The sequence below is a fragment of the Lepus europaeus genome, chromosome 14, assembly GCF_033115175.1.
Source record: "Lepus europaeus isolate LE1 chromosome 14, mLepTim1.pri, whole genome shotgun sequence".
Lineage (NCBI taxonomy): Eukaryota > Metazoa > Chordata > Mammalia > Lagomorpha > Leporidae > Lepus > Lepus europaeus.
This window is the reverse complement of record NC_084840.1, coordinates 41,396,209-41,410,867: the sequence shown is the minus strand read 5'-3', so window position 1 is coordinate 41,410,867 and position 14,659 is coordinate 41,396,209. Positions and strand designations below refer to the sequence as shown.

At 40.3% G+C, this 14,659-nt stretch overlaps 1 protein-coding gene across 5 annotated transcripts in view; it reads left to right on the top strand.

The window, feature by feature from the left end:
• The first annotated feature begins 800 nt into the window (after positions 1–800).
• Positions 801–14,659, top strand: part of MINDY3 (MINDY lysine 48 deubiquitinase 3) — a 94,191-nt gene continuing 80,332 nt past the window's right edge. For 3 of the 5 annotated variants that reach the window (XR_009867927.1, XM_062210507.1, XM_062210506.1), the window contains exons 1-2: positions 801–1,130; positions 13,294–13,373. Coding sequence is in view for 4 of the 5 variants with exons in the window: in XM_062210507.1 (XP_062066491.1) it covers positions 1,037–1,130; positions 13,294–13,373 (174 nt within the window). In the remaining variant the exon portion in view is untranslated. The remainder of the gene's footprint in view (positions 1,131–13,293; positions 13,374–14,659) is intronic. The other 2 variants (XM_062210505.1, XM_062210504.1) reach the window with 1 other exon arrangement.

Below are 14,659 nucleotides of genomic sequence, written 5' to 3'. Positions count from 1 at the left end.
AAAAATACAATGAAGGATTGCTATCTTCCAGGTAAATGAAAAAGCATTGCACCGCAAGGTAAAATGGTTTCCAAGGAGCACAAATCTTTTAGAAATGAAGATAAATTTTAAAATATCAGATTCTCCTGTTTCAATTTATCTCCTTTTTAAGCAGCACAAATGTTTTCACACGAACTAAATTTAACTGAGCACTATTCAATGAATAAGACCTGACTTTAACTCCAGGTGCTGTCCACACACCCTACATTTCCCCAAATTGGAGCTAAAATGCTACACCCTTTAAACAGCTTGCTCTGCATCTGTTTTCCCTACAAATAGATTTTAATTTCACATTACACCTGTTCCAGTCTTCGGATGTTTCTAAGTACCAGCCATTTCAAATTTACACGTTTTATCAAGGCACAGAGGCAGTCAGCCTCCAATATATCCTACACAGGCGAGGTTATTGCCTCACTCACTGTGACTCAACCAATGTCTTAGAATTCTGTGTATAATTACTATCACGAATTTTAAGGCAGGTGGCATAGGTTCTAGGCCCAAGGACTTGGCACAGAACTTCCAGCAGCTGAGACCACAGAGTCCCCGGGCGGGGAAGGAAGGGGCGTGTTCCAAGAGTCAAAAAACCATACTGACGCCCACGGGTGTGCTTTCGTCGGTGTGCAGAACCCACTAGCCCACCTAAAGGCCCCAAGCGCCTCACAAGGGTTAAAACCCGCCTCCATGGCCTTCCGCGGCTCTTCCCGCCCCCACTTCCGCTTCCGGGGAGGCCACTACCGGGCACCTCCCCTGTGTCGGGTGAAAGAGGATCCGGAAGTGGCAGGGCACTTCCGGTAGGGAAACTCCTCGCCGCTGCTTTGGACCCAGCTTGACAGGCGCGGTCCCTGCTAGTAGTTCTCTCTCCTTTCGCTTTCTTCCAGCCTAGTTTTCGAATTCATTTGCTGCACCGGTCCTGCCCCTTCTGTCTCCGAAGTCGCCCCATGCCCATGTTCCGGGGCAGGAGTCCTGACAGCGAAGACCCGCCTGCCTGTACTCTGTCATGTCCGAACTGACCAAAGAGCTGATGGAGCTGGTGTGGGGCACCAAGAGCAGCCCCGGCCTCTCCGACACTATCTTCTGCCGCTGGACGCAAGGTACCTTGGCGGGACTGGCGCTTGCAGCCGCCGCTTCCTCGGCCGGCGAGCTTCTGGCTGTGACGCCCCTCGCTCGAGCCCCTCACGTGCCCCGCGCTCTGTCCCGGTTCCCGTGCTCAGCGCTGAATCTGGGTTTTCCAGAAACGTTCTGTCCGCTTCGGGGGAAGAGGGTCGCTGAGAGAATGGTTGCAGCCGTCCGTTACATACCCGGAGCTTTTCTGCCGGCCTGCGGGAGGCTACCCTGGGTGGGGGTGGCCCCGCTGTGCGCCGCGGAGCGCGCCTCGCCTCGCTCGGCTCTGTGTCAGTTTCTGCTGGCGTGCTGCGGCGGCCTGGGGCTGGGCCCCCCACCCCCCAGCAGAGCTTGGTGTTCTTGGTGTCCGTCCTGTTTTTTGGAGAGCGTAGCGTCCGCCAGAAAGTCCAGGTGGAGAATTGCAGAAAGCAGTTTTGCTGTTCGTACTGCAGGTGTGAGCGCAGCGTTGGCTTGTTAACGAAGTGTTCTCTTGGCCCAAAGCATCCCTGGTTTTGAGAGGCCTTAGTATCTGTTACTATGAATCTCATCACTTCCTGTGCAGGCCTGAGGTTACCCAGACAGTATTTCTACTTACATAAGAAGTCGTATTAATAACACAGGCATTAGCGAAACAGAATAGCTATTTATCCAACCCTTGCGCGGCTCTGGGCGCGTTATCTCTGATGCTTGAATTCTGCTAGTGTAACGTAACTGACCCATTGCTTCAGGGGACCAACGATTGTGGTTCAGAGCAAAGCCTTTGGAATAGAAAGGATCAGTAATGCGTGCTGGTGAAGCACTGTTATTAAAATGTTTATTCAGAAGACACCTATTCCCAAAGGATTATGGGGAGAATAGGGGCTTAGTAAATATAAATCCCTACTTCAAAATGTGTTTTAGAACGAAAATTCAGTACTTAAAAAATGCCCTCGCCCCGCCCAGATAGGTCTGTCGTAAGAACAACAACTTTGGTTGTTTAGTCCATCGCTTTTGCTTCACAGGTGAGGGAAATGAATCGTGATGGTGAAATGACCGTGCCAGAGTTGCACTACTGATAGAACTGGGAATGAATTCCAAGTCCCTCCAACTCCTAATACGCCTGTTTTCACTATTTTGGTTTGCATTTCTAAACACTGCGTATAATTAGTTTGGCTGTTTTCACACATTAAGTCACTTAATTTTTTTCGGAAACTTTGGAAATCTGCATTTGCAGATTTTAACATTCTCTTTGATTTATTTATGCTAATAGCGAACAGCTATAAAAGACACAAAACTGGAACATTTCACTTGTTTGGTAGTCAGTCAGTATTAAGCATTTTACAGTGTAGACCTCGGTGAGAGCCAGTCTTGTTTATATTTATATTGGGGGCAAATTCAAGGAGAATTCAGAGACAGTTCTGGTAATGGTTAAGAGCACAATCTTTGGAATATGTTTTTGGGGTCCTAGGTTCATGATATTTAACTTATTTGAGCTCAGTTTCCTTCTCTGTAACATGCAGATAATAGTAGCAGTCTAGGGTTTTTGTGAGGATTAAAGAACCCATTAAATACACTGAGGCGCTTAGCACAGTGTCTGGCATACAGTAAACACTCTGTAAATGGTGGCTATTATATTAATTTTGAAAGCCTTTAATTGTGGACTATGCCAAAGATTACTCTGTGGCTTTGCCCTGACAATTACAAGAAATTGTTTGGTGATAACATTCTAAAAACTTTATGATGCATTAGAATGCTTTACTACATTTTTAGTCTTGCAGAAGTTCCCTAAAAAAATTTAGCTTAATCACTACCATTTCAAAATAAGGGATTTTTTGTTTTGTTTTGTCAAAGAATAGTTACATCGTGATATGTAATTCTACAAAGTCTTACATTTTAAAAAATTTTAAGTTAAACAGGTAGTTTTTAAATTATCACCTCTGAATCAAGGTGGGGGCAGTTAATTTTGATATGTTAACTGATACTTGCATTCACTCATTCTCAGGGAACCTTGCTAAATATCACTGTGGCAGTCCTTTGGGGTTGTGGGGATAGGTGCAAGAGACTGCTTTGCTTCATTATTAATGTAACATCAACTCTGGCTTTATTAAATAGTCTATAACTATATTGAATTGAAAATTATGATCTCATTAATCTTTTGGAAGCAAGATATAGGTGTAAGATGTTTGGAATAAATGTTTATAAAATTATAGGTAGATTTATGAAATCATAGTGATTAGTCAATCTGAATTATTTTTTTTTTTTAATTTTTTTTTTTTTTTTTGACAGGCAGAGTGGACAGTGAGAGAGAGAGAGATAGAGAGAAAGGTCTTCCTTTGCCGTTGGTTCACCCTCCAATGGCCGCCGCGGTAGGCGCGCTGCGGCCGGCGCACCGCGCCGGTCCGATGGCAGGAGCCAGGTGCTTCTCCTGGTCTCCCATGGGGTGCAGGGCCCAAGAACTTGGGCCATCCTCCACTGCACTCCCTGGCCACAGCAGAGAGCTGGCCTGGAAGAGGGGCAACCGGGATAGGATCGGTGCCCCGACCAGGACTAGAACCCGGTGTGCCGGCGCCGCAAGGCGGAGGATTAGCCTATTGAGCCACGGCGCCGCAATCTGAATTATTTTAATATGGTTAGTAAAACAGACTGGCATGTAGTTTTTGATTTGGCATTCTTAGATAATTCTTTTCTGCACATCCCTTTTCATTAAAATATGAGTGAGTTTTTGTTTTCTGGTGTGTGTATGTGTGGGTGTTTTGCCTACTAGGTGATTTAATGTCTTGGGTTTGGGTGTTTTTTTAACTCAAAATTTAATCATCATAGCTTTTTTCTACACTTTTGCTCAATTGCCTATAGTCCTATTTTATGAACATATTTTTCATTTCCGCAGTTCATTAGTACCACTTACTCTCCTGTGTGTCTTCCTACCAACCTTAATGTTCCAGGTTCTTGCAGTTGAGACTAGGCAGGATAGGAAAGAAGGGACAAACAATAAAAATAACATAGCATAAATCGTCTACAGTAGTTGAAGGTGAGGGATTAGGGAGTTCTGGGTGGGACACTCTGAGTAGGCCTCATTTCCAGATCAAATTTAAACAAACACTTGGGAGTCACTGAGCTGGCCATGCAGATGTCTGAAGAATGTTCTAGACAGAATAGCCATTATAAACGACTTAACAGAAAATACGCCAGGGCGGTTCAAGAAAAAGAAGGGGGTTGGAGGGGAATGAAGGAAGGGAAGAGTAATAAAAAATTCTATAAGAAATAAGACTTTCTGGCCGGCGCCGCGGCTCAACAGGCTAATCCTCTGCCTTGTGGCGCCGGCACACCGGGTTCTAGTCCTGGTCGGGGCACCGATCCTGTCCCGGTTGCCCCTCTTCCAGGCCAGCTCTCTGCTGTGGCCAGGGAGTGCAGTGGAGGATGGCCCAAGTCCTTGGGCCCTGCACCCCATGGGAGACCAGGATAAGTACCTGGCTGCTGCCATCGGATCAGTGCGCTGCGCTGGCCGCAGCGCGCCTACCGCGGCGGCCATTGGAGGGTGAACCAACAGCAAAAGGAGGACCTTTCTCTCTGTCTCTCTCTCACTGTCCACTCTGCCTGTCAAAAAAATAAAAAAATAACAAAAAACAAACAAAAAAGAAATAAGACTTTCTGAAGGTCATTGTAAAGACTGGGTGTTAACTCTTATTGGAAGGAAAAGACAGGATCTGACAGTTTTTAAAGGATTGGTTTGGCTGCTGTGTTTGCAGATACACTGTATTGGACTAAGTAGATGGACAAGATCAAATTAGAGAGAGTTGCAGTAATCCAGAGACAAGATGGTGGCTTGGACCAGGCAAGTAGTAGTGGAGATAGTAGAAAGCAGTCAGATTGACCATGCAGATTAATTTTTAAATGAAAACATTTGACTTTTGAGAATTTGTTCTCTATTGATTAGCTCAGTATTTGGCTAACTCTGGAAACTGTCCAGTGGCCTCAGTAATAATTATGCTGTTGCAGCAAAATTGTGGGTATGGCTGTACTTCAAAATTTGTATAAAAGTAGATGAGGGCTGTAGTTTGCCAACCTCTGACAGAGATTATAAACTCTTAGAAACCATTTCTCTAACTCCAAGTTATAAGTTACTTTATTGTTTTACCTAAATTTTAAACAGAAACCTAATTTTGCTGCTTGTGGCATTTCAATGTTTTGGGGGAGTGGGACTATAATTTATTGAAATAGTTTTGATGTTTTCAATGTTGCACAATTTTTGTTACATAATATAAAAACAATGAAATTGAACAAATAAGTTAGGAAAAGTGAAAGTATAGTACAGTGTGTATTAGGAGTTAATACATTTGGGTTTAAAATTTGAATGTATGAGCATTTACTGTAAGGTGATTTAACATTATACAAAAGTAATAAAATTCCATGCCAATATTAATTATTTTCCCAAAGAGAGGATAATGTTGTAGATCCTATCATTTTAGAGATGTCATTGTACTTGGAAGCTTTAATTTCTCTTAAGAGTAGATATTTTAATCTCTAGCATATTTAAAACAATTGATCTAAGTTATAGCTTTTTAAAATTTATAATTTGTAAGCATATTTGACAAGTAATTCCTTAGTATTTTGAAAACCTAGCTTTTTTTATTCAGACTTCAAAATATGTCATATCTTACATTTTTGTTTTACTTTAGTTTTTGAAAATCTTATTTAATCCTTAACCATGAAAGGTAACAAAAGTCAAGTGTAGTCATCCTCATTTTTATAGATGAGGAAGTAAGTCCCAGTTCAGATATTTGTCTCAACTGAGATCATGTAACTTGTAATAGTCAAATCAAGTCTTTCTATGGACTTTTGTTTACATGGTTGGCCAGAATTATGTAAGCTGTACTTGTCAGACTGGTTTGAATAATGTATATATGTAAGGTAAGTCATATGCAAATAAATCTGGTTTGAATAATGTGTGTGTATATATAGTAAGTCATGTGGAAAATTGCAAAGAAATTCATGGCTTAAGTTTAAATTATTGAGTTTTAAAATATGAAATTGAGAAAGACTTCTCTATTCTGTAATACTATGGAATGTGATACAGAATTGTTTATTTAGGATCAGATGCTAGATGGGTAATTTCTGATCAAACAGAAAAAACCCAGCCATTTTGTGATAATTCCTTTCAAATGGAGAAAACGATCTGAATATGAGAACACCTGACAAGATAAAATGACTCTTTGTCCTAAAAAAAAATTAAACTAAAATAAACCTTGTAATAAAGGGGAAGCCTAATGAGCATAGTCTTATTTTTGGTTAGAACACTTAATTTCTATTTCACTGACTTTTATTTCATTTTAGGCTCATAGCCTTTATCCATTATTAGTTATATACTCAGACATGTATACTGGAATTAAACGAAATGTGGCAGAAAGCATATTTGGCAGAATTGTCTTCATGGGTTGTTTTTCTTTTATTTCAAAGGCAGAGTTATAGACAGGCAGGGTTGGGGGGAGGAGCTTCCATCTGCTGGTTCACTCCCCAAATGGCCACAATAGCCAGAGTTGGGCCAATCCGAAGCCAGGAGCTTCTTCCAGGTCTCCCACGCAGTGTAGGGGCCCAAGGACTTGGGCCATCTTCAACTGTTTCTCAGGTCGTAGCAGAGAGCTGGTGTGGAAGTAGAGCAGCTGGGATTTGAACCAGTGCCCATATGGGATGCTAGCACCGCAGGTGGTGGCTTTACCCACTACACCACAGCAATGGCGCCTCCATGGGGTTTTAATATTCAAAGTACAAAAACAACTCACTATTACACTATTATGTAATTTTAATTATAAGCCCTAGCCATGGATCTTGAAAATTACATTATTAGAGTTTTTAAGGTACACAAGAATTCATTATTCGTTCACGTTTATTATATAACACCGAAAGCTTGACAGAGCCTAATTTCTCTTCTGTACTTGGATACATCCAGGGGGCCTTTCCTACTACCATTGGGCAAATAGGCTTTATCTCTTGTTCCTAGGTTGGACCTTAAATTGATTGTCTTTTTTTTTTTTTTTTTTTTTTGACATAGTTAGAGAAAGGTCTTCCTACTGTTGATTCACCCCCTAAATGGCCACTATGGCCGGTGCGCTGTGCTGATCCGAAGCCAGGAACCAGGTGTTTCCTCCTGCTCTCCCATGCAGGTGCAGGGCCCAAGTACTTGGGCCATCCTCCACTGCACTCCCGGGCCACAGCAGAGAGCTGGCCTGGAAGAGGAGCAACCGGGACAGAACCGGTATCCCAACCGGGACTAGAACCCACGGTACCAGTGCTGCAGGTGGAGGATTAGCCAAGTGAGCACGGAGCTGGCCTTAAATTGATTGTCTTAAAGTGATAATCAGTACCCTTAGTTGTCATGTGTCCTTAAAAACTTTACCCCATACATTTATCTCAATTATTTTCAGTTTTCTGTTTATCCTGCCATCGAATTCCAAAGATTCTGTGTATTGCTGGAGAAAATTGAGGGCAACCTCAGTATAAATGTAATTAAACCTTAGCTAAGCCCTCAATGCTTTTCTTACTTCTTCATCCTTTTTGGCTTTTCTTAGGTTTTTTAGAATTAACATTTTCTGCAATTCTCTACCCTTCTTATTTCCCTCACTTTGATTCTCTTTCTTTTTATATGTTTAACTTAGAAGCCTTCTAAGATTTTCTCCTCCAAGGCCAGTGGCTTTCAAGTCTTCCCAGCCCGCCCCAGGTCCCTTAACACTCTCATAAATTACTTATTACTTTTTTTTTTTTTTTAAAAAAGATTTATTTATTTGAAAGTCAGTGTTACACAGAGAGAAGGAGAGGCAGAAAGAGAGCGAGCGTGAGCAAGGTCGGTCTTCCATCCTCTGGTTCACTCCCCAATTGGCTGCAATGGCCAGAGCTGTGCCAATCTGAAGCCAGGAGCTTCTTCAGGGTCTCCCATGTGGGTATGTGGGTACAGGGGCCCAAGGACTTGGGCCATCTTTTATTGCTTTCCCAGGCCACAGCAGAGCTGGATTGGAAATGGAGCAACGGGGGACTCGGACCAGCACCGATATGGGATGCTGGCACTGCAGGTGGCGGCTTTACCTGCTATGCCACAGCACAGGCCCCATTGTCATACTATCGAATGGCTCTCTTACCTATACATTGATTTGTAACAGCATGCATTGGTCATTTGGAAATTATTGATGCACTAGCTTATGATGACCTTCCAAATGTTAATATATTTCATTTTATAGTTATCAAAAGTCACATTTTGTTGCTGTTACTACTGTTCTCATTGGAAAAATATTTAATCATTGAGAATCTCAAACTCACAGTAGTGGATGCAAGTTTGCCCAGTTATTGTTTGAGAGATTGAAATTTTTCACTGACAAAAATGCTGTCAGTTGTTTTCCTTAAAGTTTTGAACTCAAGTTAATTGATGTCTGAGAAAATGTCTTTCACATACCTGAGTCTGAATAATTGCGATTTGTTACAATACTTCAAAGTAAAGGCAGTGCTCCACTTTAAAAAAGCAGCTAGTTCAGCTTGCAGTTCCAAAAATTATACTTGAAGGGGGTGAGCATTTGACCTAGCAGTTATGATACCTGTGTCCCATATCCGAGTACCTGTGTTTAATACTTGGTATACTCCTCATTGTAGTTTCCTGCTAATGTCAGCCCTGGGAGGCAGCAGTGATGATTCAAGTGACTGGGTTCCTGTCACCCACAAGAGAGATCAGGATGGAGAGCCCAGCTTCCTAGCTTTTGCAGGCATTTGGGAAGTGAATTAGCAGATGGGAGTACTTGTTCGCTCACTCTCTGCCTCTCAAATAAGTAAATATGATTTTTAACTGTGGTTTTTCCTTGAAATAGCTCTCAACCATCATACCTTAGAATGTAGCAGAAGTGTTTTATGGGTAATTTATTTTTGTTACACAGAATATTTTTTTATTTTTTTAAACTTATTTAGTAGATATAAATTTCCAAAGTACAGTTTATGGATTACAATGGATCCTCCTCCCCCCCATAACTTCCCTCCCACCCACAACCCTCCCATCTCCCGCTCCCTTTCCCATTCCATTCACATCAAGATTCATTTTACACAGTATATTTTTAAAAAGATATTGTTTTCAAGGTCAAGATTAGAAAAGAGCCATTTTCACTATGTGAGAAAGGGTGTTCATAAGTAAAATGGGCTGTGTGTGTGTGTGTGTGTGTGGGAGACAGAGAGACAGAGATGGGTGGTGGTTGTTAGTGTAATAACTCTTACTTTGGTGTCATACCACTGCCATTTGACTATCACTGTGACTGTGCACAAAGTACAAAGGGCAAATAATGCCTTAGTATTATTGTGGAAATCATTTTAACCACTAATGGTCTCCCTGAAAGGATCTCTAGACTTCTAAGGGAGGGGGGGTCTGTGCACCACAGTTGAGAACCTCTGTTTTTAGCCAGTCCTACTATTAGAATATCACACTTTCTCACCTCTCTTTTAGAATGAGTTGGGGCCTTCACATTTCCTCTTTCCCATATAGACATTCTCACCCTACCATCTTGTTTTAAATTCACACCCTTCAGTATACATAAGTAATAATTCTTTACTTAACTACCTTTCAAGCCATCATTCTTTTTCTCATCTACCAAACTTTATAACAGATAGTTCATTTTGACTCTCCTATTTTGAATAACTTTTTTTCCTTTAAATTTTGACTATTAACACTCCAAATTTATTTTTTGTAGTATTCCCAGTGAAGTGCTTAATCCAATGTTTTCATTTATGTCTTTTTCTCAGCATCCAAACAGTTGTGTGCTGTTTGCTTCTGATTTTTACTTTCTAGGACCTCAGGGAATGTGTTTTTCTCTTACCTTTCTAATCTCTGAGTCCCTTTTGCTGATCCAGCCTCTGCTTACTTTTTGATGTTCTCAATTTCATTATCTTTGTTCTGCATGTTCTTGTTCAGTTTAACTGGCATGTTTAGAATGTACAGATCACTATCTCCAATCCCAATTACTGCCCTGAGCTCCAGTCCCATATTCTTTACTTCTGAATGTTGCTAAATGGTTTCACACATTTTTGAAATTGAACTTGGCATTCCTAGAAACACTCACTTACTAACTTCTCCCCCAAAACTTCAACAAGCATTAAAACAGTGGTCAGTAAAATGGGCGTGATACTTGTGAGGCAAGGCAGACCATAAACAAGTAAAATATAATTACAGATTACGATAAATATAGGTTTCTTGGAGAATGATAGTAGAGACTACTTAGGTTAATCAGGAAATAGCTGTCTAGGCCCCAACCAGGTAAAGAGCTTGGGGTGTTCTAAGGACCTAAAGTCACTGTAAATAATGCAGGTAGAGGGAACTCAGAGTCACTGGATTAATCCTATAGTGTCTCTTCTAGGCCATGAAAAGGAGTTTGGATTCTGTTCTAATTGCAGTGAGAAGCCACTGAAATGCTTTAAGCACCATGTGACAAAATCTGATTCTATTTCTAAAATATTTTTCTGGCAATTCTATGGTAAATAGATGGAAATTGGGAAGGAAATAGGGTGGAATGGGAAGAACTGGTTGAAAACAGTATTGTAGGTGAGAGATGATGGTAGTTTGAATTACTGTGTGGACTAGCGAGATGGGATAGAAATGGATATGTTCAAGATATGTTTGGGAGCCTTTGGACCAAGAAGACTTTATCTTAGGGAGAAGCCTAGAATGTAGTCAGAGTTTTTGAGGGAAAGGATTAGCAGGTGTTTCAAACAGAAGGAACATCATGTGTAAAGGATGAGAAACCAGAGAGAAATAGAATATTTGAGACTATGAGAGCAACTCAGTCTCCTTGGAATGTAATGAACGAGAATGGCAAAGGAAGATGAAATAGGAAAAAAAAAGGCAGAAGCCAGGTCATACATGCCCATGTTAAAAAATGTACTCTTAGAGAGTCTGGAATCCTGCTGTAGGCTATATTTGGGAATTTCCTGGTTTTATACCCAGTAATGGAAATTCAGGGAATACATGAAGTTACCTATGGAAAATGCATGGAATAAAAAGAGCATAGATCCTAAAACAAGACTTGAGGAAAGTCACATTGAAAAGGAGTTGATCAGACTGAGAAGAAATAGGAAGGAAAAACTTGAAATGAGTGAGACCAAAATCCAAGGGACAAAGATTTTCCAGAAATTGAGGTCAGCATTTCAGAGGATTCTCTAAGTGATTAAATAAGGTAAGACTTGAGGAATAGCCTGCACTGGTCATTGGTGAACTTGAGTGAAAGTGAGTAGTAGAGTCACAGGCTGAAAATTAGATTATTGCGGGTTGAGTAAATTCTGAGTTAAGAAAATGGAGACAGTGCATAGAGATGACTAGGTGAGCTTTGAGAGGAAAAGGATGGCATGTGATTGGAATTTTTGTTGGAGTTTTAAAAAAATTTTTTTAGTCGGTGCCACGGCTCAATAGGCTAATCCTCCACCTGCAGTGCAGGCACACCGGGTTCTAGTCCCAGTTGGGGTGCCGGATTCTGTCCCGGTTGCTCCTCTTCCAGTCCTGCTCTCTGCTGTGGTCTAGGAGTGCAGTGGAGGATGGCCCAAGTGCTTGGGCCCTGCACCCACATGGAAGACCAGGAGAAGCACCTAACTCCTGGCTTTGGATCAGCGGGGTGTGCCGGCTGCAGCGGCCATTGGGGGGTGAACCAATGGAAAAGGAAGACCTTTCTCTCTGTCTCTCTCTCTCTCTCTCTCTCTCACTGTCCACTCTGCCTGTCCAAAAAATATTTTTTTTTTCTCTAGGTATGTTAGATACATGTTTAAAATGCTGTTTGAAAGAGAGAGATGGAAGGAAAAGAAAGAGGATGGTATGGAATGAAATCCTTTCCAGTATTTCTTATCTCAGTTACTTATCACCTAGTGTTTCAATCTAGATATTTCAGAGGCAGCTCTAATTTCTTGTATGGAGACTTTGCCCTACTTACATATACTTATCAAATCTTAGATTTACCACAGAAATATTTTAATCCAGTTTCTCTATATACTAATGTTGCTTTTATTAGGGCTATTGAACCAGCTTTTCACCCATTTTTGTCCTTTAGAAAAACCAGTATGATCTTACGATACTTGACTAAAAGACCTTTCCTAGTTGGTTCATGGTTTGCTCCTTTGCAGTATTAACCTGTTGTTGCCTTCCGCTCCTCCCTTTACCTCCTTCTCCATCTACATACTTCCTGTATTCCTTCTACATACTACCTGTATTTATGTTAAATTTCCTTGTAATTCACAAACTTTCCCTGCTCTTAGGAAATCTTTAATGAAAAGATATTTTCTTTCCCTGAATTTCAGTTGCCCACACGTACCTCTGGTCAGCCTTGAAGTCATGTGTTACAACTTGACTCAGGCAGAGCAAGTCATTCCTTTCTGGATCCATAGCACTCTCTTCATTCTTCTAATAGGACAGAAATTTATTGGTTTATTTTGGTAATTATGGTTCACTCCACCAGACCAGAATTGTCACTTTCATGTATATATCCTAGATGATTATTATCATATTTGGTGTTCATTAAATAGTTAGTAGCTGATTACTGAATTGTAACTACTAATAAATGGATTCTTAGCATGGTGGAATTGGAAGTGATTATTTTCAGGATAAGAACAGTGAGGCCTAGGGAAAATGATCTTTCGTAGGTCATTCAGATAGTGACTGGATTCTCTTGATTTCTGGCTGAGGTCCTCTGAAGAGCTTTTACTAGCTGTTCAGTCAGTGGTGGTTAGATAATATTTAAAATAAGATAGAGCCAGTGTGAGCACATTGACTAACTAGGGTGCCATTTACACTTTGTAGAATGTGACTGAAAGACTGAAATGATCAGAAGATACTGTATGGAAAGAATAGTAAAAATTTTGTTTGAATTCAGTAGATAAGTTTTCCTGAGAACAAGTAAAATTATTGAGTGTTCTTTTACTCAGGTCTACACTTTGTCTCCCTAGAGGGGATGCTGGGTATAAAATTGTACGTGTGTGTACACATGCAGTTACGTCCATTTGGGAATGGGAGCATAGGTTCCTTGGCTGTTCTCAAGATTCCTTTATGACCTCCAATTGTTAACCACTGTTTCTGATGACTTGCAGATAATATATTATAAGTGATCTTTCTCAAAGTATATGAAAACTATTTTAGCTGCTACTTGAATTTTTAATCTTTGATACTTTCATTTTTAGGATTTGTGTTTAGTGAATCAGAGGGATCTGCATTAGAACAGTTTGAAGGTGGCCCCTGTGCTGTTATTGCACCTGTTCAGGTAAAAAAAACACTACTTTACCAATTTCTTAGAAGGACATGTTCAATTATTTCATACTTTAGCTTTTTGTTTTCTATTATCTGTGCCCTATATAATCATAAGCCATGACCAGATAACTCTAACTTTTGCTCATGTAAGTTTCTATAAATATGCATAACAAAAATGAAAATGGATTTACTACACGTTAATAGCCTGTTGAGTGTCATCATTTTTAAGAAAAATATGGCTTTTTCCTGACTTTCTAAAAATTAAAGTACTGATCTATTCTACAGTGAAGATCTTGCTGAGTAATAATTTATACTCTAAGTATAATTATAGTGGTTACAGTATTTTCATTTGTTCTATCAAAGTGATTTTTCTAAAAAGTTGAAGATGCGTTAATATATATAATATATATATAATATAGTGCAAACTATAGGTTTATCTAAATGTCTTTGATTTTGACTCTTGATGTTTTACATTTTTTGAACTTGAAAGGCTGATTTGCTATTAACTGCTATATATTTTTTTCCCAAGAAACCTTTTATTTAATGAGTACAAATTTGATAAGTACAATTTGTATTTAAGGATATAGAGATTCCTCCCACCATACCCACCCTCCCCCCACCCATCCTCCTCCCTCTCCCATTCCTGGTCCCATTCTCCATTAAGGTTCGTTTTCAATTAACTTTATACACAGAAGACCAACTCTATACTAAGTAAAGAGTTCAACAGTTTGCGCGTGCACACACACACAATATAAAAACTGAGAACAAGTTTTACATAGTACAACTCAATGAGGACAGACATCCTGGATGGGGAGTAAGTGCACAGTGACTCCTATTGTTAATTTAACAGTTAACATTCTTATGTATATGTAATTGATCACTTGAGGCTCTTGACATGAACTGCCAAGGCTATGGAAGCTTTTTGAATCCATAATCTGTCAGTATTTAGAGGAGGCCATAAGCAAAGTCGAAGTTCTTTTCTCCCTTCAGAGAAAAGTACATCCCTTCTTTGTTGGCCCCTTCTTTCAGGCTGTTCTTTTTATTTTGTCTGGGAAACTCTCATTGCCTGAATCCTCCAGATAAATCACAAGTGAGGTGACAAATCGATGGGGAAGGGGACAGCACAGGTCCCATCTGAATCACATTCTCTACCTTCTCACATTGCAACCCCTAATCACTGTAAATTCCTATCTAGAACATTTTTCTAATACATTAGCTACATAAATCACTTGGCATTACACACAGTAGTTAGTTGTTCTTCACACACGAATATGGCACTACTCTTCCTAGAATGAGGAT